Source organism: Galleria mellonella, unplaced genomic scaffold (genome assembly GCF_026898425.1).
Source record: "Galleria mellonella isolate WM207_F2 unplaced genomic scaffold, CSIRO_AGI_GalMel_v1 utg19, whole genome shotgun sequence".
Classification (NCBI taxonomy): domain Eukaryota; kingdom Metazoa; phylum Arthropoda; class Insecta; order Lepidoptera; family Pyralidae; genus Galleria; species Galleria mellonella.
The window spans coordinates 3888355-3915196 of NW_026442028.1; the positions used below are offsets into that span (position 1 = coordinate 3888355).

General features: G+C 32.3%; 2 protein-coding genes across 4 annotated transcripts in view; one reads left to right on the plus strand and one right to left on the minus strand.

Moving 5' to 3' along the window:
- The window catches only part of LOC113520078 (adenylate cyclase type 2-like), a 243327-nt gene that overhangs the window by 150669 nt on the left and 65816 nt on the right, over positions 1-26842 (plus strand). The gene's annotated exons all lie outside the window — the stretch shown is intronic.
- The window catches only part of LOC113510153 (uncharacterized), a 48456-nt gene that overhangs the window by 16351 nt on the left and 5263 nt on the right, over positions 1-26842 (minus strand). Inside the window, exon 1 of one of the 2 annotated variants that reach the window (XM_052894118.1) lies at positions 11372-11792. The exons of the other annotated variant lie outside the window; for it this stretch is intronic. Within the exon in view, the coding sequence (XP_052750078.1) occupies positions 11372-11494 (123 nt within the window). The 5' untranslated portion in view covers positions 11495-11792. Of the gene's footprint in view, positions 1-11371; positions 11793-26842 lie in introns of those variants that run through there. 2 annotated transcript variants of the gene reach the window in all.

The window sequence follows — 26842 nt, forward strand, 5'->3', positions numbered from 1 at the left end:
TTGCGGTTTATTCCACTTAACATTTAGTATTTGTTTTATTTCAATAGAGTTATAAATAAACAAGTTATATCAATATAAATAATCACATATAAAATGCTATAAAATAACCAATCAGTTGAATTGGTTGAAACTTTATGAAGGTTTTAGGTATGTAATTATCATTTAAGTATATAATACAATATAAGACCGGATTCATGAAGTGTTCCAATGGGAATGACATACGGGAAGTACATAGTTAGAAGCGGGCAACGACGCGGGAAACGGCTAGTAATATAATATGCTTATTGTCTTGAAACGTTATATTATATATGTACGTTGTACATTGAAATTTTCCAAGGTAAGTTTTTACAATGTTTTCTCGGAAAAATCTAATGATCGGTTTACGTCACTATTCTAGTATTAATATTTGTTAGTATTCGAGTGTTAGTAATTTTCTTTAACATCACTATTATAGAGGTGCCACTAGGCAAACTGTTCGTAAGGAAATAATGATGTAAACGAATAATTTGCTCTTGCGATATGATTTCTCGTTGGAAAATGTTTTGTTGTTAATTCCTATCGTAACACTAAGTTACTATTGAGAAACGCCACAATAGATCTGTAATAGCTTACGAAATGTATACTTTGAAGGAGGATTTTAAATCATTTTGTACAATAAATAAATAAATCAGTTAATGATTTTTTTTTATACAACTTAGAATGCAAGCAAATAAGCTGACGGCCCACCTGATGGAAAGTGGTAACCGTCGCCTATAGACATGATAGCAGTGCCATGGACATAACAGAGTATACTGTTTCGCCCATGATACACACCCCATGCGTTGCCATTCCTGTAGGCTCAGGTGTTATTCCTCTGTACTCTGTAAATTCACTGCCATATACCACCTTTCAAATCGAAACACAACCATCCAAATACAACTGCTTCATGGTAGAAACACAAATGGGACAGACGTGCCCAAGCAAACGACTTTTGTACAAAATCTCCCTCTGATATTTACTATATTTATTTAAATAACTTTATTGGTCAAAATAAATATGGTGCTAAAGGCGGACTTAATGCTAGTAGCATTCTCTACCAGTCAACCTTTGGGATAAACAGTTTACCACGAACGTAATACTTCATGCATTAATAAAATAAAAATATAAATAATTATTTAACAATTCAATTGAATTATGGGTCTGATGTCACTGGAAATTGTCGAGTTACCTCATAATGAATAATTAAAATAATGTTATTACTATGCATAATATGATTAATATACTTTATAATCATCATGCCAGCCTTTAACTGTCCACTGCTGGACATAAGCCTTCCCCATAAAGGGAGTTTTGCCAGTAGTTACTATGCTTGGCAGGCGGGTTGGCAACTGCAGTTAGGCTTTTAGAGATATTTTAAGAGGGACGCTGCTGCCCACCCTTCGCTCTTTTTTAGTCGTCTCTCACGACATTCACAGGAAAAGAATAATATATCTTTATCGCACTTGAATAATAGATGCAGCAGTTTAACAACTTGTTAGCAAGGGAGGGCATATTTCTAAAAGAGATCTCTTCCAGCCAACCCAGTGCAGTTAGAGAGAAAAAAAAATTAATTGGCGAGTAATCTAGTGCAGGAAAGGTGCAGGTAAAGATAATGTAAATAAATAAATGAATAATTTTTAAATTTAATTAAGTAGTTTTCGAGTTTATGATAAACAAACTGGCCAGTAAAATGTTAAATGATCCGATTTATTTCTGAATCAATAAAAAAGAAAATATATTAGTGTAATTTAAAAATTTAATACTAGTGATGTGACTCGGCTACGCACACAACCCATATTGTTGTGATATTAGCTTTCTATACATTTTTATGATCAATTATTTTTTTTTATATATCCATTAAAAATTAATTGATAAACAAACACTCATCTCTTTCCTTTTAATAAAATTATTATAGATGGTATATTTAAAATATATTTTTGTATTCTTAGAATGCTATTTAAATTTTAATATACATAAAAGATGTTAAACTTTGACAAGGTCATGTTTCATATAGTTTTGTAAAAGTGTTGCTTATTCGAATGGCGTAATCGTACATAGGTTATCGAATATTTGTCGTCATCCATTTTGCTTCCTACTTCTTAGTTATATATATTTATGTCAACTTTGTTTTGTCTAATGCATTATACAATGTAATTATTAATAATTGATTGTACTTCTTCTGAGTTTTGCGTAAAATTGATAAATATAAAATGTAAATAAAAATAAATTGGTCAATATATGTATATAAATAAGTCTGATAGTAATTATTTTTTTTTGTTATTTTTATAATTGTCAGAACAAGGTTTTTATGAATGGAAATGTTTGAAAAATAATATGGAAAAGTGTAAAATTTTTGTTGAAAAATGTTCATATAAAAAGTGAGTGGGTGAGAGGATAGATTTGGTCCTATTTTCTTCAGCAGAGCGAAGTCGGGGCGGACAGCTAGTTATATATAATATTATATATATATATATATATATATATATATATATATATATATATATATATATATATATATATATATATATATATATATATATATATATATATATATATAATATATATATATATATATATATATATATATGTACATAAATTTATTATGTTTACTTGAATAAATTATTTATTATATAGTATATATTATATCATAATTATTATTCATCTAAATATGTATATATCTAAATATAAAAGTATATAAATATATAATTTATTTATTGAATTTTATGAAACAACTAAGAGTATTTTATTATATAATTAAATAATAATTTATTATAGATATAATTTAAAAAATAATGTTCCAATTCGATTTATAAATGACGGAGTTATAAAGTAACAAATAAATAAACACAATCGATTTGAGAACCTTCTCCCTTTTTGAAGGCGGTTAAAAATAGGTATATCTTAAGCGTATTGCATAATTGAATACGTTCGTGTTTGTTATAAACAGGTTATTAACCTATGTGGAAACATAAATACAACCTTATCAAGTGTTTTAATGATTTGAATCAGGGCTGTCCAAACCAGAAAGCATCTAGGGCCGTTAAAAATGACTAAATTCATTGCGGGGCCGCAAAACATTTGTAAAAACAAAATGCAGGTATAATATCATTATTTTGTTATTGTATTACTTTTTCATTAATTTATCTTTTATAATTCTGTCAACATCATTATTGGTAGTAGCTAGAAAAGATTTGGCGGGCCGCATCAATTCAAGTCGCGGGCCGTATGTGGCTCGCGGGCCATGGTTTGGACAGCTCTGGTTTGAATTATCATTTGATCAGTCCATTCGTGTCTATATTAATCTGTCATTTACACGACCTTGTAGTATTAATATTATAAACAAACTTAAAGAAATTAATTAATTAATTAAGTTTAAACACGCATAATAAATTGATTTTAACTTATAAATGAATGTATAACTAGGTTGTCTACGTTAATAATGAGTTCTATTAGCCCCATTGCTAGCAATATGGGGTATAACAGGTCGACCTCCACGCGGTCCCCCCTGGAGACCATCACGTTTAATTCTCGTTGAATTCTTCACGATGCATGGGCCAACTGAATTGCTTTCATCCTCAACAATCATCTATCACTGGTGCCCCGTCAGTGTACACCGATAGTGCAGGAGGGGTTACCATTTCATTTTCACCCATTAAAAAACCACGGCAAGTGAATAATATATGCCAATATACAGATATTGACATATATTACCCAACCCTATATATACACTTACGGATACCCCTATAGATATTGTACCTGCGATATACAGATTTTGCAGGTACAATATCTTTTATATTTTTAATTCTTTGGATTATTGAAACGGTTTTTAATTTTATCTATGTCTAGTATTTTATATTTTTCGTCTGAATTTATTTTTAAATATTATATTTTTTTTTGTTTTTAATGGATACATTAAAGAAAATACTTAATTGGTCATAAAAATGTATAGAAAGCTAATATCACAACAATATAGGTTGTGTGCGTAACCGAGTCACATCACTAGTATAAAATTTTTAAATTACACTAATATATTTTCTTTTTTATTGATTCAGAAATAAATCGGATCATTTGACGTTTTACTGGCCAGTGCCAGCAGTGTTAAAAAAAAATAAAAAAAAAGTAATTCATATAAATGAAATTGCTCTAACTTTTTTTACGCGACACACTTCAACAAAAGAGCTTTGTAAGAAACCTCGTTCACTGAAAAGGTTTTATTACTTCTGGACTATCTATAGTTAGATTGTATTATTTATGATACCGAATTCATGTTGCCATTTTATAGACAAATAAAATTATTTCTTTTAACCCTTCTTTGCAATTTTTTGTTTATTGGTGAAATAAATTAAGGTGATATAATTCATGTTCAAAATTAAAGGAAAAATGGTTAAAAAATAAATTTGTCAGATATGATTTTTTTTTACAATGGACCTTTAAAAAGACACGATCAACTTAAAGTGAACTTCGTCTTTTATATAATTTTTGGGCATTCAATGTTATGATGGAAATTTCCACCAATATGCAAAGAAGTATTCGAGTACCTAATACTTATTAAATACAGTTTAAATTCTAATAAGATATCGCGTAATTTATATAAAAAAGCCGGTCGAGCGCAATGGTGGTTCGGTACAAAATCATGAAGTAAAATTTTTTTTTGTAAAATAACTACAAATTTATGGTTTTCGGCTTTTTTCTTTTACCTATGTTACATGATATTGCTTGTTGCCAAATTTTATAATTCTAGGTTAACGGGAAGTATCCTATATAGTTTTGATTCCCTTTGCGAATGTCAAAATATTGCATCGATTTTTTCACTGCTTTAAGAGATTGCAGACTTGAGTATTTAGGTGTAGTGTAGTGTAAACGTACAGAGGAACAGCCAAACAGATAAAAATTCAAAAAATTATTGTTTTGAGTTCCATTGCGTTCATAAAGTTCCCCTATAATAGTTTTTTTTATACATCTTCCATGTACTAAAACATATATAACATATTGATTGATGATGTATTAGAATATTACCCTCCTTTTTGTCATTCGGTTAATACAAGAATCGATTGTAAGTACATTGCACAGGTGTTGTGCGCAAACCTGTTGCCTGGGGCAGTGACCCGAGTCGGTATAACGCAAGAACACGCAAGATTTTCAGTATAGGGACACACTGTTGCAATCTTTAAACCGTTGTGTTAAATTATTATTACCAGATTTTTTTTAATGGGTGAAAATAGTATGGTAACCTCGTCTGCTCTAACGGGATACGCTGGCGGTGCACCAGTGAAGGGTGATCGATGAGAATGAAAACAGGCCAGTTAGCCCAACATGATGAATTCATCTGGAATTAATCTTGATAGTTTCCAGGGGGAACCACGAGGAGGTCGACCTGGTTGTGTATATTGCTAGCAATGGGATTCTTAGTCTCCATTACTAACAATCCCTTTCCCCCCAGATAGGAGTGTTATGTTTTAAGGACTGTGTATGTACCTATGTATTGAGTAGTTTCAGTCCTTGCATGGTTTTTTGGAGAGAACAAAAAAGTAAGGCCAAGTCTAGTAGTAAGTTCTGTATCCCATTATAGTACTGCTGTACATATAGAGATTGATTAAGTTGTTAAGACGCCCTTTCCGGAGACTCGAAGTTGAAAGCGCTGTTAAAAGATTTCACTAAAGTTGGACAGGAGTTGCATTTGTTGAAAATCACCCAAAGTACTTATACTCTTTCGTATGTAAATATTCGAACTCATATTCCTTGGAGAGTGCTGTTCAGATTTATTTATTTATTTAAAGATATAGTAACAGCATACTGCATTATAATATATATAACAAACATTAAATACAATACAATATTAATGTACATGCCTATTACACTATTTACTTTAAAATAATTATAGTCTGAAATGAAGTAACAATTATAATGAATTAAATAATACCAGACTACAAATATTTTAAAAGTTGCGTTATTAGTTATGGAAATATACAGATTCATACAATATCCATACTTTATGTAAGAAAATAAAGGAAATAAGGAAAATTTGGATGGAAACTGACACGATAATGTAGTCCTATATGAAACACAATATGTTATCCTGCCTCTACCCTGCAGGAAAGGACAGATAAATTAATAATAATAATATTACAACATCCTCCTTTGGTCCCTTGTAACACAGGATAAATATATTACTAGACATGTACAGCCGACGGTAATATAGTAAATAATTATATATCACTTATTAAGGTTCCGTACAAAAATGAATGAAACAATATTGTGGTGCGAATGCGTTTATCCAACTGTCTGTCGCTGTATAGGTTTTTTTATGCAACTTAGAATGGCACACAAACTGACGGCCTACCTGATGGAAAGTGGTAATCGTCGCCCATAAACATGAGCAGTACCATGGACATAACAGAGTATACTGTTTCATCCATGATACCTCACATGCAATTGCCATTTCTGAGTACACAGGTGTTATTCCTCTATGCCCTGTAAATTCATTGCCATATCCCTTCAAATAGAAACACAGTCATGCAAACACAACTGCTTCACGGTAGAAACACGAATGGGACATTTAGATAAGATGGTTGAAAATATTGATAACTTGTAATACAGGTCTCTCAAAAACCTATTGCAGGCGCCAGTCTCCTGTAAAACCGGTTTCATTTACCCGTGACTTGGTCGGCGTGACCGTAATAAATTTATTGTCCGGAACAAAACAGTAGCAAAAGTCTTTCTTTATCCCATATAGTACTTTTATACTAAATTTCATAGAAATTGATTAAGTCGTTAAAGCGCCTAGATATTTTTACAACACAGGGGGCAAACGAGTATCCGGCTCACCATGTACCTACTACACTACCGCCGCCCATGATCACCTACAACACCAAAGGTATTGCAGGTGTGCTGCCGGCCTTTTAAAAAGGAATATGCCCTTTTTTTTGTCTAGATGTAAGAAACAAACAAACGTACTTTCGCATTTATAACATTAGTAAGGATTCTTAACAAGTGAATAAATATAATGAAATGGAGAAGTTTTGGAAAACTGGATACGTTTAAGTCTATCAACTCACAGCCTTTTACCCGCGACTTCGTCCACGCGACCGGGATATGTTTATTGATTCAAAACTATTTATTTGTAAAACATGCGTATAAATACATGCAGATGTCAAAAATACAATTTCGTTCGACATATTTAGCCTGTACAATACAATAATATTGTATGTAGTTACACAGATAATTCAAAATTATATATACAAGTAAATTGTAAGCGATAAAATGTAGCCTAAATCTTTTTCCATACAATTTAATACGTGTATAGCCATTAAGGTGTTATAGTGCAATAAACAAACAATCAAGAAAACAATTTCGCATTTGTAATATTAATAAAAACTCTTAATAAGCGAATGAATGTAACGGAATCTAAATTTTTTGGAAAACTTTTTTTTTTATATGTTGGATATATTTATCGACTTTTTATGCTGACAATACTTGTGCCCGTACTGGGAATCGCAGTTGCATATCGCAGTTGCAAGATCGTTGTGAAACTATTGCGTGTACAAACGACAGGCTATGACATTGTGACATATACACTGAAAGCTACTTGCGGTATTGAAAGTTGAATGTAGTTTCAATGACACAAATTTGTGAAGTTTAATACTGTTTAATTGGTGGAAGGGATTGTTAGTAATGGGAAGGTTAGTCCCCATTGCTATCAATATATCCTATCAGGCCGACTTCCACGCGCTTGAATCGCGGAAACTATCGTGACAAATTTTTCGTTGAATTCGTCACGGTGGGCTAACTGACCTGCCTTTTCATCCTCACCTATCACCTCTCGCTGGTGCCCCGCCAGTGTATACCGATAGCGCAGGCGGGGTCACTATTTCATTTTCATCCATTAAAAACTCACGAGGATAAAGTAACGATAAAGTTACAGGTTGAAAACTAGCAAAATATACTCACAACATCCGTAATCATGATTTAACAGCCATTATTCATTTGTTATTATGGCTTATTTGACATGTCCACGTACATATCTGAGTCGTGGCGAAAAATTGGCGTGTAATTGTAAATCACATAACCTAATATGCGAGTATAGAGCGGACAATAGATTCAAGGGCAAGAGTTACTAGTCACTGCCCTATACGATCAACCGGTCACAGAACAGGTTTCAGCGAGTTTTCCATATGGTAACATCTTTATAGTGAGATCGTGATGAATTCATAAAACGAAAATATTTTATATATGTACATTTCTAATCATCATTATCGGTTCACACTATTCGCATTTTATTCTAAACTAACCATCCGACCCGGCTTTGTACGAGTAGACAATTTTCGAAAATCAATACCTTTTTTTTATACAACTTAGAATGGCAAACAAGCTGACGGCCCACCTGATGGAAAGTGGTAACCGTCGCCTATAGACATGAGCTGTACCGTGGACATAACAGAGTATACTGTTTCGCCCATGATACCCCGCATGCGTTGCCATTCCTGAGGACTCAGGTGTTATTCCTCTGTACCTTGTAAATTCACGCCATATCCCACCCTTCACTGCTCTGCTCCTATTGATCGTAGCTTGATGAAAAGTATACTATAACCTGCCCAGGAGTATGAAGAATAATTGTACCAAGTTTCGTTAAAATCCGTTAAGTAGTTTTTGTTTCTATAGCAAACATACAGACAGGCAGACAGACAAAAATTTTACTGATTGCATTTTTGGCATCAGTATCGATCACTAATCACCTCCTGATAGTTATTTTGGAAATATATTTCATGTACAGAATTTATCTCTCTACAGATTTATTAATAAAACAAACGCTAAATAGTGGAGTAAACTGTAATGCATTAGTGAAACTCACAGTCAAATCAGCTGAGCTGTTTCTGAGATTAGCGAATACAAAGGTACAGACAAACAGACGAAAAATTTAAAAATTATATTTTGGGTTCTATTGCGTTCATAAAGCCTCCCTACAATGGTTTTTCTTATATATTTTTTATGTACAGACAGCGACCAGTTACGATTTTATTATATGTATTGATTCATATAATAAATAGTATAAATAGTAGATTATAAAATTGCAAACGTCTATTAAATTGGCATCACTGTGTTGACACATGATATTGTTGTTAAATACACTATAATAACTCGAATACACTGGTTTCTGCACGCAGCCAGTAAGCTTCCATACAGCCTCGTGACAGATAATCTTACATTGAGAAGATTATGGCACAGACACGATCTGTTAGCAAATTCAAGATTTATTGGTTTCTATGTACACATAGTAAATAATAAATATAAGTAAATAGAAGAAGATTGTTGAAGATTGCAAACTTTTTTAGGGTTCCGTACTACCAAAGGAAAAAAACGGACCCCTTATAGGATCACTTCGTCGTGCGTCCGTCTGTCTGTCAAGACCCTTTTTCTTAGGAGCGCGTTGAGATATCAAGTTGATTTTAATATCATATACTCAGGTCTGCAATCTCTTAAAGCAGTGAAAAAATCAAGCTTCTAAATCGACGCAATTGAAAGAAACGGCCGTTTATGTTACATTTATATTGCATATTTTGGCATTCGCAAAGGGAATCAAAACCTATAGGGTACTTTCCGTTGATCTAGAAGCATAAAATTTGGCAAAAAGCAATGTTATGTATAGTACAAGTAAAGGAAAAAATTCAAAAATCGTAAGTTTGTAGATATTTTACAAAAAAATAAATAAACTTGATGATTTTGTACGGGATCCTCGTTGCGCGAGTCCGACTCGCACTTGACCGGGTTTTTTAAAATAGATAGTTGGATGATTATTGACCAGCTGTTACCAGAAATAAAAGATATTTTTAATCTTGATATCTCGTTTAATGCGTGTTCTCTCGACAAAAATTAAAGCAGGAATGAACGACAACCAGTCTATTCGTTTCTACCCGCATAAAAATTATAATTGTAAAAATACTGAAACCCGATACATGATCGAATCAATTGCAATACTTTAAATTCATAATTAAAACAATTGATATTTTAATAAGGCATATAATAATAATAGGCATTTACGTGACAATATATTATTACTATTGTACTATGAATCATTGTATTTATTAAAATAAAATACGAACATTTATTTATTGAATTATAAATACACCAACAACAATCCATTGATTGTCTTTTAATTGTGAATTAATAAATACAACAATATGTATTTTTATAGAATTCCCAAAGAGGGTTGACGTCAGGCAGACGGCCGATCGTAAAACTAGGTATAAGCCGAATCTTTTTGTAATATGGGTAAAAAATATATTACGCTGACCCCAAATAATAATTGGGATAAAGGTAGGATGACGATGATGATGTGTTTGTAACAAAATTCTAACAAAACATTTATTTTCATTTTGCCTGTCACTGATTTTGTTTTTTGACTTTTTTTATCGTAAATCTTACTTTCAATCTAAATCTTACTTCTTACAAGGCAATGACTTTTTTAATATTCACCGTGAAAACTGAGACATCCCTCTGATCCATCATATTCCCCATCAGAGATTTTATACAAAAGTCGTTTGCTTGGATACCTCGGGCTGTCAGATTGTTTGCCATTCTAAGTTGCATAAAAAATCATAATGGCACGATTTGTGATTTGAAAGTGAATATTTTTGCTACGTCTTAATGCATAACAGCTTAATCAATTATATTATGAAAATTTGTATATATGTATGTACTATGTGAGAAGGAAAACGACATAGAGTACTTTTTGTTTTGGTCAATGAACATATTGGGTTACGCGGATGACGTATGGTTAAATGCTAGTTAAAATAATTATATTAGTCTTTAACCACCAGAGGGAGACTTTGTACAAAAGTCGATTGCTTGGGTACCTCTGTCCCGTTCGTGTTTCTACCGTCAAGCAGTTGTGTTTGCATGGCTGTGTTTCGGTTTGAAGGGTGGGATATGACGTGAATTTCCAGAGTACAGAAGAATAACATCTAAGTTCTCAGGATCGGCAACGCATGGGGGGTATCATTAGCGAAATAGTATACTCTGTTATGTCCATGGTACTGTTCATGTCTATGCACGATTACCACTTTCCATCAGATGGACCGTTAGCTTGTTTGCCATTCTAAGTTGTATAAAAAAATGTCCATTGCTGAACATAGGCTTTCCCATGAAACGGGGCTTTTATCCTGTATGGTCCTGGTTTAGATTAAGCCACCCCTTCCTTTCCCGTGGGTGTCGTAAGAGGCGACTAAGTGAACTTAAAGTCTAACTGCGGTTGCCAACTCATCTGCCAAGCGTGGCAGCTATCAGGTAGTTAAAATATTAAGATATAATTTGAGTAAAATAAAAAATTATATATATTTACTCAAATAATAACACTTACAGATTTTCCAAAAATGGCCATTTTCGATTCGCGTCTTAGATTATGATAATAACGAGCACTATAAAAAAATTCCTCTTCCTCATCTGAACACGGTGGATCGTAATAAATATTGTGTCTACGCATTTTAATTATTAATGTAATATCACTTCTTAAAATAAAAATAAAAAATTAAAAACCACACTTAAGCTGTTTCACGTCAGGGCATTTTTAGAGAAAACCAATTCGCTAAATTATTCGCTAGTTACAACGACCGATCAATTTGATAGGCTGGTGTCTACTGGAAGCAATCTAATGCTGGCAATGTTGAATAAAAAAGTTCGACAACAATTGTGAACGGCCATTGTCATAGACAATGTGACATTTTCTCAATACACTTTTTTTCCCGCCCGTACAACGCAGTAACCGCTCATTAAACATGTTCGTATGTTTACGTTTTTTTTTTATTGTTTAGCAATTATTTCCGTAGGCTAGAATGGTGTCATTAAAGTTTGTGTATAGATAGGTACATAGTGTGTATGGCAGTTTGAAGTTATTTCACGCGTATTGTTCTTGTAGTGAAAAAATTAGGTTCTTTTTTTGAATTACTTGTACAAAAATATATTTTGTATTTTTTTTTCTCTTTACATTTTTCTTTACATAAATAAATATTTTCATATTTCGAATAGCAATTCTATTTATAATTATTATTTTAATAGAAATACGAAAGTGTAAATTGTAGAGTAATTAAGAAATGCGTAGTCAGAAATCGACCGTTTCTTAAATTATACTTTTTGTTTCGTTTTAATGAATACTATTTCGGTGACTTTTTATATTTTTTATACTATACTATTATAGACCGTTGACATTCTCCTTTATAATTCTGGCCTTGAATAACAACAAAACGCTGACTTTCGTTTTACTTTTAAATTGATTTTTTTTTTAATCTCCGTATATTTTTTAAAACATTTGGTTTTGGAATACAACACAGAGAATCATCATCACGGTGATTAATTTCTAATAAATTTGTTATGATGGGCCAATATATATATAGCAGGAGGAATTTTATTTGCATAAAAAAAAAAACAAATAAATAAATAGCAAGCACTTATTACAATGATGATTTGAGTAAAATAAATACATAAATATGTATAACTCTTACAGAGTTAAGCTCGCCTGTTGTACATATTTATTTAATATAAATTGTATGTATGTTGGCAATATAAGGTCACCCCTTCCGATCCCGTGGGTGTCGTAAGAGTCGACTAAGGGAGGGCGAGGAATGGACAGCAGCGTCCCTCTTAAAACATCTCTAAAGCCTGACTGCGGTTGCCAATCCGCCTGCCAAACGTGGCACTTACTGGCAAAACTCTCCAAGGGAGAGGCTTATGTTGAGCAGTGGACAGTAAAGGGATTTTTTGTGTTGAATTGAATTTATTTTTTGAATCGTTATTTACAAATAGAATGTCGATTACTTGCGTTACGTGGCAAATATGTTTGCATACAGTTACGTGAAACGGATTTAATAATCTATATACACTATTAGATACATTCCACGTAAATGGATTACCGCATTACGTAGGTACATCGGTAATGCGGTAAATATAGAGTATAAACTAAGTTGTATAAAAAACTATTATATTTCATAATGAATTTTTTTATTCAATTAAATTAAATTATAGGTATTTGAATTTTTTTTATATGTAGTCAGTTTTAAGTACTTTTTTTTATAAAATGTAAATATTTATATGTCTATATCGTTTAAAACAATTAAACAGGTGCTAAAATAGTACTACGTCTTTTTTTTAATAATTTTGGGACTTAAATAGTCTGCAAATAAACATATTTCATTTTTTATAATTCTACCGTCCATTCAGACTGCAATTTTGCTGAAAACAACATTTTTCAGCAAAGGTTTATTTCAGAATTATAAATTTTATTATTTATTTATTAAGATATTCTGTTATAGTAATTACGTATATAAGGACTAGATTTACCAGTATAATTGCTAAAGTCCTACTAACTGTATCCGGCAGATTTGCCCGCTTGAATTAGTGTATCCTGTTCAGATCAGATAAATGGTAAACTGATTTAGTCGATAGTTACTTTTTCTCCTACCATCCCTATACGCATGAGGGAATGAGATAGCAGCAGTCAACGGCTAGTTCTCGCAGGAAAAACCTGTCAGATGTAAATATCCTTATATACTTATGTACTTATAAATTAAATAGTACTTAGCATTTAAAGCGAGGTGATTTAAAATTATTATTTAGTCTTTATAAATATTAAATTTGACCCTTGACACAGTATTGCACTAGCAAGTAAAATTTGCGTAAATAAATTCGAGAATCTAAATTTTAAATTTTCATTTCAACTTTACAAACCAATATTCGAGTTTACCAACATCTATTTCAATTGGGCCCCAGATGCTCGTTATCTGGTTTAAAATAATTCAAAGTATCTATCTATCTAGTTTAAAAAAAATCACTAGTAAATACATGAAACTATGCTGGCAACGTAGATAAATGTAAATCAATTTAAAATTATTCCCGCCAATTATTTGAATAAAGAACGTTGTTCTTAAATGAGTGTATTTCTTTTTTTTTTATTGTAAGATACTCACTAAGAACACGCGCCGCAGAGTAATAGTGTCATGTCAGTGACCGAATATTACCTATCTACTATTATTTATCAATGAAATTTGTGCCAGCATGTTATTCTCCTAATAAGAGGTTTTAGTTTCTAGGGTATCTTGAAACGAGATAACCGAGCCTGATGATTGGTCAGTGACTTGGCGTCGTACTGCATAATAATTACTAGATTATTCTATTAAAAAGTGTGTACATAGCCCATGTTGTTATTTTCTGTATAAATATTAAGAAGTCATCAGTAACTTAATTTCATAAAATCCCTTTGACAAAAATGTGAATATATACTTTATATAAAATCGCTATAGTAGTCTGTTATAATGTTATACTAATCCTAGTTTTAGTGTTTTAATTTCTTATTAATTACTGGCTTTTACCCGCGACTTCGCCCCCGTAACCGGGATGTTTATTAATCAGGATAAAAAGAAGCTTATATCCATTTCCACCCCATTTGGGTACACTAAGTTTTATAATGATTGGTTAAGCCGTTAAGGCACTATAAGCTAACAAACAAACAGAGAAACTCATTTTGACATTACATATAATGTTAGGACTGAATAGGTAGTTTTTCTTTTGCCATATAATCAGATAAAAAGTTAAAAAATATAATTATTTTTATTTGTCGTATTCTTGCTTATGGCATCGTTATTTTTTTTTTTTTAAATTACGAAAAACTACTAAAAACAGACTAAAAATGCCATAACTCGTAATAGAATGTATAGATAACAAAATAATTGTTTTCGTTTTTTTTTTTTGTATCTATATTAAATACGTGTATAATTTTATCTGCATGTTATCAATTTTATCAAATGACTTTGATAACCGCCAAAACTATATCTATATAGGTTATATTATTCATTCAGTATATTTAAACTATTGTTCCACAATTTTGCAATCAATCATATTCAACTTTTACTTCGTCTAACACATTATCCTGCTCAAAAAACTAGGCTAACGACATCCATAGTGTGCTTAGGCGATAAGTGAAACAATGCATCGTATAATAGGGTTGCCAAACTAAAAAAATAAAAAGTGCTTAATTCATTCATTGAGATCTTGTTGTTTGAGTTTCTTTACTTTTTTTTATTGTAAAATGTTTCTAATGATGGCCGTGTGGTCCCGGCATAGAATAGGCCACCCCTACCTTTCCCGTGGGTGTGGTAAAAGTCGACTAAGAGACGGCGAGGAATGGGCAGCAGCGTTCCTCTTAAAACATCTCTAAAGCCTGACTGCGGTTGCCAATCCGCCTGCCAAGCGTGACAACTACTGGCACAAACCTCAAGGGGGAGGCTAATGTTCAGCAATGGGCATATGATGATGATGATGATTTCTAAGAATCGATTTATGTTTCAAATGAAATTGTTATTATCTTGTAGCTAGTTGTAACATCGCAGTTACTAATCTGTATGATTCATGATTATCACTAATTCCCAGACATTTAATTTAGATAGACAGATGGATATTCTCTATTGTTTCCTCCAAAAGATTATATTTGTTTTGTTTCTTTAAAAAAATATAATAATAATAATTACACTGCTCATGTCTATAGACTTTCCATCAGTGGGTCGTCAGTTTGTTTTTATTGCATAAAAAAAATTTATTCTTTTATCAATCCAACAAAACACTCGGTTTCAATGTTTTTATTGTAAAACGTTTTTATTATACTCGCAATTTTATCTTTCCACTGACATATCTTACGGATGTGTGACAACCCTAGAACTTAAGATATTAAAGAACAACTCTCACCTGTATAAAATTCAGGGCGGAACAAGATTGATAATGTGTATCAATATTTGTATAGTCTGATAGATAACATAGTAATATCGTGGGAGTTTATTTACTTATAATTTATTAAATTATTGGTATTCATTTTTTTTATACAACTTAGATTGGCAAACAAGTTGACGGCCCACATGATGGAAAGTGCTAACCGTCACTTATAGACATGAGAAGCACCGTGGACATAACAGAGTATACTGTTTCGCCCATGATACCCCCCAATACGTTGCCATTCCTGAGGACTCAGGCGTTATTCCTCTGTACCCTGTAAATTCACGCCATATCCCACCTTTCAAACCGAAACACAGCCATACAAACACAACTGCTTTACGGTTGAGATACGAATGGGACAGAGGTACCTAAGCAAACGACTTTTTTACAAAGTCTTCCTCTGATAATCATCATCTTCATCGTATCGGCCTTTAACTGTCCACTGCTGAACATAAGCCTCCTCTTTGGGGGGGTTTACCAGTAGTTGTCACGTTTGGCAGGCGTTGACAACCGCAGTCAGGCTTTAGAAATGATTTAAGAGGGACACTACTTAATGCCTATCTCTCGCCCTCTTTTTGTCAGCTCTTACGACACCCACGGGAAAGGAACGGGTGGCCAATTCTATGCCGGGATTACACGGCCATGAATGCGGTGAACGGGACAAGAGAGGTCAATGGCTAGTGCTGTAAATTATTGGTATTACTATTGGTTTAATGGGTTTGTTTATTTAGAAATGACATATCACAGCACAGCGTGTCACTGTGTGCGCTCTTTGTATTCATTTGTATTTACGAGGACAATACTCTTCAGATGTCTTCTTATTAGTGAAGATTAGCATATATTTATGTTTATGTATTTTCCACTTATTTAGAAGATGCATGAATTCGTTGCACCGACAAGAGGAAACTCTTAAATAGAAAAAAAAAAGAGAGAGACTTTGTACAAAAGTCAATAGCTTGGGTACCTCTGTCCCATTCGTGTTTCAACCGTGAAGCAGTCGTGTTTGCATAGCTGTGTTTCGGTTTTAAGGGTGGGATATGGCGTGAATTTACAGGGTACAGAGGAATAATACCTGAGTCCTCAGGAATGGCAACGCATAGGAGGTATCATGGGCGAAGCAGTGTACTTTGTTATGTCCATGGTACTGCTCATGTCTCTAGGCGACGGTTACCACTTTCCATTAGGTGGGCCGTCAGCTTCTTTGCCATTCTAAGTTCTAATAAAAAAAATATATATATAAATGATATTTAGAATATTATGCCTTTTGTTTGGTTATTTTTTTGTATATACAGTGTCTGACTTGCGCCATCTATCTGTCTGTACTTATCTGCTATTTATGCTTGGTCGTCTGTAAGAAATTGCTTTTAGCGATAAGGCCGCTTTTTGTATGTATATTGTACATCTCTATGTTTCGCAATAAAGAGTATATTAATATATATATATATATATATATATATATATATATATATATATATATATATATATATATATATATATATATATATATATATATATATATATATATATATATATATATATATATATATATATATATATATATATATATATATATATATATGTGATACACGTGGTTATTAAAATGACGTCGTTCAAAAACACAAAGGTTCCGTGCAGGTAATTGACCTTTGTTTAAATATTTATTATAATGTAAATGATTATAATAATAACGCGATACGAATACAAATAGAACAACATACGCACTTACAATTAATCAATAAGTTTTATGTTTTCCCAATTGCGTATGTAAACGATATCGCAGCCAATTTCGTAGGCAACATATTAAATATTTACAATAGGAAAATACAAGTTTATTGTATCTATATATTAATATGTGAAGCAAAAACTTTGTATCACTTTTTTACGAAAATTGTGCAGACGGAGGCGTATGAAATTTGACACACTTATATTTTATATGAAGAAGGAGTGTAGGATGCTAATATTTTTTTTTCATATGCATAAAAAATACACTATATCATTAAAAAGAAACATTATGCACACTACTATGTATTTTACACACACACGCGCACGCACGCACACACGCACGCACGCACGATCGCATGTACGCGCCCATGCACGCATGCTCTCACGCACGCACACACACACCGCGAAAATAGATTAATATTGTTTGTCTTTTAGGGAAGAAGAAAAAAATCAAAAGAAAGAAAATATTTTTTCATCGAGGTTAGAAACTTAGAATTTTTAATAGTGGTTCCTTTTATGATTTGAATATTAGCCAAGAAGAAAACGGTTTACTGAAATTTCTATAGCGTTCCTATAAAACGTAAAAGTATGTGGATTACGCGAGCAAAATTCCGGGTAATTGATAATTTATTATAGTAATAGTGGCATATCAAAATACTTCATTGTAGCGATAAGAAATTTAAAACAAACACAGTTTAACCTCATATCTAAACTGTGAGTAGGTAAAATAAATTTTGTGTTATTTTATTCTGTGTATGAAAGAAAAATATTATTCTATACCTAAAGTAATTGAAACGATGTCTCCGTAGGTGGGTAGGAGTAGAATCTGTTTCAGCAGAATTTGAATGAAAATGTAAACAAACGAATTATAAACTAAATCACAGAATAATCTGCTGATATTCTTTAGAACAAGGGTGGTCGTCTTGACTAGACCCAAGATGTACTGTTTGCTGACGAAACCCTGTGCTATCTACCAATTACATCTTGAAATCTCAAATGAAACAACGTAGTTCAGTATACAATTCCGTAGTATTCTAATATTTTGTTTATTTTATTAAGAGGGAGAGGAATACATAAAACTGTAAATTATTCTTAGTAACTACTTATTTATATTAGTGTGAGCATTGCGTCCGAGCATCTTCCGTTAGATTAGCAAAATCACGTTTGTAGTTGGAAATTGGAAATTAAGGAATCCAATATATGAGCGTCCATTTATCGCATGCCGAAAACATGAGAGCTATACTGCGTAGAAGAGAGGATAAATAACGTGACGGAACAGCGATTGAAAAATGATACAAGATGATGATAAACCGCTTAGAGGACAATCTGACAAGGTATAATAATAATAATAGTAATTATTCCAATCGTTTTGTCGGTGAACGGTCTTATCCCAACCAGTCTGGGACAACATCTTGAAATCTTAAATAAAGACTATAATGTGCCGTGGGTTTTTGTCAAAAATATAAATATAAATAAAAATCTTTTATTTTCAGATAATATACTCGTAGTTTACAGTTGTTATGATTAAAATTTCCTTTTAATTAATTACAATTTTTACATTATTAATTATACAAACTATTATTATTATTAATTTTAAACTATACATTAATTAAAAAATACCAATTTAATACATTTCATGAAAAAAATCTCTTGTCGTCAGGTATGCATTGAGGAATACAGTCTTTACAATAGGATTACTTACTGTCATTAAACTTTCATGACATTTTGCCTTACATTTACGTAAAATAGCAAAAAAATCAATATGTATATCCAGTAATGGGTATTTTCAACCTCATTACAAACAATCCATTTCCCCCCACTTCATCTAGGGTTTATCTCCGCAGTACTTTTAGTTCCTATCAGCATTGGAATTCTAACATAACAGCAATGGACAGTTAACGTGCTCAAACGGATTTCCAGTGCAAATTGCAGACAAATTATATCTATAATTAACTTGCGACATTCCATGTTAGTTGCATCGACAGACAGACACACCGGGGTATTTTGGGAACAACGCGGCTGAATCACCCGGATGTGTCATCGTATCGTTTACGCCAGCTGTACTCAAAGTGTGACGCCCTTTCTTATTGCCAGAGGAAATCCTCACGGAATTCACGAAATCTCCCATCTTGGAGGAGGGATGGGTTAAACCGGACTCTTGTTTTGTCCTCTATTAACATAATCAGAAAAGTGTAGTGGAAACCAATGTCACTATGAATGCAGTATCCCAGAGCTTTAGTGGTGCCCCATTAGCGTAGGCGGGATTACCATACCATTCCCACCCATTAAAAACGTACGTTATGTTAACAAAGACTGAATCATACAAAACGTCGATGTAAGTCTGGAATATTTATGATGTTGTTATTATGGTTATTTCCACCATACGTATGTATGAGTATGTTGATAAGTATTTAGAAATAATTAAAATAGTATTAAGTAAATTAAAAGCAAAATATATCTATATAAAAGTGACAGTTGCTAAAATCATGATTTTTTACATTTTCTTTATTTATATTATAAATTGTTTAAATTTTATATATCTTTTACATGTATGTATATATTATTTATTTTGTATAGATATACATTATTAGTTGTTATTTATTTATTTATTTATATGGCATTCTCTACCAGTTAACCATTGGGTAAAAACAGAAAGCGTACGAAGGGCAGATGTGGTGAAAAATATTGGACATATTTCTTGTAACATACTGAAATATTTACACATTAGACACGTGTAATATATAAACATTATTCTAAAATACATATATATATATTTATGAGATGTATTAACTATTGAGTAACTTGTAACTGGAGCTGGTTTTGTTATATGATTAATTATAAACAATATGATTAATTAAAGACATTCTAAATTAATTTATTTATTTAATGTAAATCGAAATTACTGCATGAAAAATCTAATTAAAAAAACAGCAATTAATTGTAAAACTAATTAATTATAATCTAACATTTAAATTCACTTTAATGCATGTATAATTAGCTATCAATCGATTAAATTTTGCTACACTTAAACAGAATTCATGTACTAACTCTTCATAGGTACATTGTAACAACTCTATATTATGTATATGAATGCATTGTTTTTTTTATACCACAAAGGTGGCTAACAAGCATATAGCCCGTCTAATGGTAAACGGTCATTGTAGCCTATGGACGCCTGCAACACTAGAGGTGTCCAGGTGTCACGTGCACATGTGGGATACATTAAGATTTCTTCAGGGTCGACACTTTTGAAGAAGGTCATACTCTAGTTTCTATTAGTATTATGTAGTCTGTATTGTGATAAATAATGTGGTGGTCCCGGCATAGTATAGGCCACCCCTTTCTTTCCCGTGAGTATCGTATGAGACGACTGAGGGAGAGCGAGGGATGGGCAGCAGCGTCCCTCTTAAAACATCTCTAAAAGCCTAACTGCGGTTGCCAACCCGCCTGCCGAGCTTGGCAACTACTGGCAAAACTCCCTTTATGGGAAAGTCTTATGTTCAGCAGTGGACAATTAAGAGCTGATATGATGATAATGGTTGTAATAAAAAAAATGAATATTTATGTTTTAAAATGTGTACGTCAGGTAAGTGTTTCCTCATAGTCACCATGGTGACCGGTTGCAACCACTTTCCTTGGCCGTTCACCTTCACCCAGCAAAGGTCATTGTATTTATATATACATTTTTTTGTCGTTTTAAAGAGATTGTTTTTGTTGATATAGTCATTTGTTAAACTTTGTTTTTTTTTTCTCACACAATCTTTAAGAGAATTTTAGAAAAAGGTTGTTCTGCTTTTTTATGTCACATATGATTTTGTCATAATTAAAGTATTTTTTTGGAGGAACAAAATCTCCCATTTGTACTTATTGTGTTTTATGTTTAGCGTTCTTGTAATAATATATTTTGTCTTTGTCACATCCTGGTAAACTTTTGCATCATTATTTGCTTAAACTTAAAAGGTAACTGTAAATATAACTATTAGTGGTCGATGTTTGAAACGCATCAATATCCTTAAACTAGATGACCCGGTGAACAGTCACCTACCGCCATCTATTAAAAGCAATCGGAACTAACGGTTCCCATATAAAATTACTTATTTTAAATTTTTCTCTATCTTTCAGCTGAACTTCAGCGTTTTTCCAACTTCGTTTTATCTTCTAAACTACCCATGTATTATAGCGAACTAAAGATATTCTTAACTAAAAAAGTTTTAGAATTTTAGTGAGACTAAAAAACTGTTATTGAATTAAAATATATATGTAAGGGAGGAAAGGGATTGTTAATAATAGGGTCTAATTGACCCATTACTAGCAATACACACTATCAGGTCGACCTCCACGCGGTTCCCCCTGGAAACCATCGTGGTTAATCATAGTGGAATTCGTCACGATAAGCTAACTGAACTGTTTTCATCCTCACCTATCATCTATCACTGGTGCCCCGCCAGTGTTTACCGATAGCACAGACGGGGTTATCATTTCATTATCACCCAATAATAAAAATAAAAAAAACTGCATGCCAAGCGTAGCAACTACTACCCCCCCCCCCTCCCCATAGCAATGGCTTACGTTTAATAGTGGAGAGTTAACGACTGATACAATACTGATGATGCGTATAAGTGTCTAAAAATATTTTATATAAATAACTTATTTTGATTTCTTGAGTAAGTTGACACAATTGTTTACAAAATTGTTGGTATCATTCAGTTAACAGATGACGATGTTATTCTTAATGATAAACAATATGTAAATGGCATGATGCTAATATCATTTCATTAACAGTGTGTACGTGCCTCGTAACGCATTGTCGAATGATTATGAAATATATTTTTTAATACCACTGAGTGGTAAACAAGTATACGGCCCATCTGATGGTAAGCGATCACCGTAGCCTATGAACATTGTAATATCCACGGGTATAACGCGTGCGTTACCCTATACTGAAGAAACCTCTTTACCCCCCCCCCCCCCTTTAAAGAACCCCATGCTGAAATAATACAGTCAATTAAACTTTTTAAAATTTTTGTTTAAATTAGCGTAAGTAAATGTTATGCATTTTAAACGTGTCTATAAATATATGTTTCTTGTATTTAAATAAAATAAAATAAACTCAATTAAATCAAATTTTCCACATCTGTGTTTTTCAATTAAAAATAGACTTCTAGTCCTTTACCACCCTCTTGATCCGAATAAACGAGATGTTGTATCAGCCTTTAACTGTACACTGCTGAATATAGCCTTCCCCATGAGGGTTTGCCAGTAATTGCCACACTTGGCAAGCAGGTTGGCCACCGCAATTTGGCTTATGGCTTTTAAGAGGGACGCTGCTGTCTCGCCGATCCCTAGCCTTTCCCTTAGTTGCCTCTTACGACATCCACGGGAAAGGAAGGGGTGGCCTATTCTCTGTTGGGACCTACACGGCTGTAATATATGTATATACGAATAAAGAACTCATATATTTTATATCACATAATTTCAGATCGTGTTACACAAAGAAAACCCGACTTCAATTGTGGAAAAAAACCACTTATTTTGAATTAAAAATCAAAGTACTAGACGGATTTCAATAAATTTTCTAATGAAACAGTTTAAATGAGAAACGTGAAATATATACACACATATATATATATATATATATATATATATATATATATATATATACATATTTATGACAATCCCATCTGCCTCAAACCGGCTCTGTCAGTTTACAAAACGAGCGAGACAAAATAAAATGTAACTTTTTGCCAACCTAGTCAGAAGAACTAGTCACATGTGAAACGGACGCAATCGGTCGAAGTTAATGAGCTATATCCTGTGGGAGAATTAGCCACATGGTGGCCTGAGATATGTACATATGTAATAGGTATTGACAACATACGTGTATCGACTTCATTATAATTTTTTTATTCAATTAAAATGGCAAACAAGTTGACGGCCCACCTGATGGAGGTGGAAGTGGTAAGCGTCGCCTTTAAACATTAGCAGTATCATGGACATAACAGAGTATACTGTTTCGCCCATTATATATCTTCATGCTTTGCCATTCCCGAGGACTAAGGTGTTATGCCTCTGTACCCTGTAAATTCACTGCCATGTCCCACGCTTAAAACCGAAACACAGCCATGCAAACACAACTGCTTTACGGTATAATCATGAATGGTTAGATAATTATGATATTTTACATACATACACGTCACGCCTGTTTTTACAGCGGAAGAACCTGGATGAAAAAGGAGTTTATATCCTTCTCTGTTCCGTATAGTATACGTGTATACAAAATTTTATAATGATTGGTTAGGCGTTCTACAATAACAAACTTACTTCCACATTCTAATGACTATTAAGCATTTTATTGGCTGTTTGGTCCCGGTATAGAATAGGCTATCCCTTCCTTTCCCGTCAGTGTCGTAAGAGGCTACTCAAGGAGGGCGAGGGATGAGTAGCAGCGTCCCTTTTAAAACATCTATGAAGACTAACTGCACTTTCCAATACGCCTGCCATGCCTGGCCACTACTGACAAAACCTCCCAAGGGAGAGGCATATGTTCAGTATTGGGCAGCCAAAGGCTTATATGATGATGTAGTATGTTATATAGAATTAATGTAAGAGAAATCCAATTGATTGTAAAAATAATTATAAAAATTATACCTGAATTTGCAAAACTATCGCTTAAGGTAATAAATTATTAATATAATTAATTAAAAATGTTTTCCTTTGTGTATATCGCTTAAGATTCGTTGTTTTTTTGCGTCCGAAAAAATATAAAGAAAATGTATAAGCTAATTAATTAATTAATTAAATTAAGTGAAGCACTTCAATTAATATTTATTTGTCGTCAGAAGCACGTCATGTAGGTTAATTAAAATTTCTATACAGATATTTAAATTATTTTTCAATTAATATACTTAATAAAATAATTATTGGACATGTTTGTATATTGAAGATGTTTAAAAAAATACGTAAGGAGTTTTAATAGGAGTAATAAAGCAAAATAATTTTTTTTTTGACATTTTGTTTGTATGTATGTTTGTTTCGAGGTCACGCAAAAACTATTAAACCGAATTCAACGCTGATTTCTTTATTGTATTCCTAAAGCCATAACTTAAAAACTGGTGAATATTTTATTTTGATATAACATCTAGAAGTAGTCTAGGAGTGGTTATTGATTTTCCATCTAAAATACGCGAATGTAAAGTAGCAAAAAAAGCTAGTTTAAAATGAGAAAATAAAAAATAACGTCAAAGTTCGGTCTTTATTCAAAGATAAAAAGTCAATTTAGTTTATGAAACATGAATATGAATATAAAATTTATTTAATTAAGAGAAAATTGCCCCAAGATATAATATACTTATGAGCCCACAATACGCTATGACTAACTTAGCCAGATATATTAGAATTAATTAAAAAATAAAAGCCGATCAAGTGCGAGTCGGACTCACGCCACGAGGTTTCCGTACAAAATCATCAAATTACTTTTTTTTTGTGAAATAACTACAAATTTACAGTTTTTGGATTTTTTTTTCCTTTACTTATGCTACACGACATATGCTTCTAGCTAAATTTCATGATTCTAGGTCAACGGGAAGTTATATACTCTGTAAATAAATTTTGATTCGAAATTTCAAAAAGTTTTGAATGTCAAAATATCTGTGCCTCTAGTGAGAAAGGGTATAACTCAAGTTATAGCCTTTTTCTTTTTTAGGCTACTTTAAATAAGCAAATTTTTCTCTTTCGAATGGTATAAGAATCGTAACGATATCTTTAAAAACAATAGAGATAGTAAACATGTAAACGGCTACAATTAACAAAATATTTGTGGTAAAAAAGTCATAATTAGAAATAAAACTACAATATTTTATAAAAATAGTGCCAAAAATTACAAGATACTTAGAACCACCCTTTAAATATGAATTTATTTATGTGTAAAATGAATCAGTTCGATTTGAACCCTTTTACACCATTTAATAGCGATTATTTTTTTATAGCGTAAAATACACAACATTGTTTTTCTTCAATACTTCAATAAAATCGTTTTAATTCAACTTAAAACTATTTTCACATCATAATTTTAATATTTTTGTTAAGTGTGATTAGGTATAATAGAATTATTTTTAAAACTATAGGTTTTACACAAAAACCGACAATTTCATAAGAAAGAGGAGAAAAAATTACTATAAATGCAATCATTGACTTGTTCAATTAGCAAATAATAAAAGCACAAGAATTTTTTTTCTTTACTTAAAATAGTTTTTTGACTCTCCTGAAAAGTGGCCATTTTGAATTGAACTCTTTTCTCACTAGAGGCACAGATATGTCAACATAAAGGGCCATATCTTTTGATTGCGTCGATTTAGAAGCTTAATTTTTTCACTGCTTTAAGAGAATGCAGATCTGAGTATATGATATTAATTTCAATTAGATATTTCCATGCGTTTTTTTTTTATACAACTTAGAATGGCAAGCAAGCTGACAGCCCACCTGATGGAGAGTGGTAACCGTCGCCTATAGACATGAGCAGTATTATGGACATAACAGTATACTGTTTCGCCCATGATACCCCCCATGCGTTGCCATTCCTGAGGACTCAGGTGTTATTCCTCTGTACCTAGTAAATTCACGCCATATCCCACCCTTCAAACCGAAAGCAGCCATGCAAACACAACTGCTTTACGGTAGAAACACGAATGGGACAGAGGTATGTGGTGTATGATTTTGACCTGAATAAATGTAAAAGAATTAGTTGAGTATCGGTATCGTAAAGATCTTTCTTTGTACAGGGAACCCTTAACAAAATTACAGAGTACCTATTATATTTCAGATAATTCTGAACAGGTTCTGAATTATTGCAAAATATATCTACACGTATGAAACGAGAAAATATTCCATATATGTACTACTAGACTAGAAAATACATAATATTTAAATTTGAAAATATTTAAATTCAGAACGCGGAGTCGTGTCTCTACTGGTGACTTGTACGACTGTTCGATTCGCAATAAATGGATTTTTGCATTGAAAACGGAAATTTCATTCGTTTTAAAAATTATTATGGCTAGCACTGGAACAAACACTATCATGTGTAAAAAACACATCAAAATCGGATTGGAATTAGTGACGAATAAAACAAAACAAGAAAAGAAGCGAATTAAAGGAATTAATTACACCTCTTTTTTGCATGTGGTTAAAAATAAACTAGCACTAACCATTAACAAGGCTCATCCTTGTTTTTGGTTTTAAAATACCGTTATTTTGATTTAAAAACTGAACCGATTTTGATACAATTTCTATGAAACCAATCTATAACTATATCCTTTCAAATGAGAAAAGAATTTCTCAAATTGGTTTACAGTTGTGT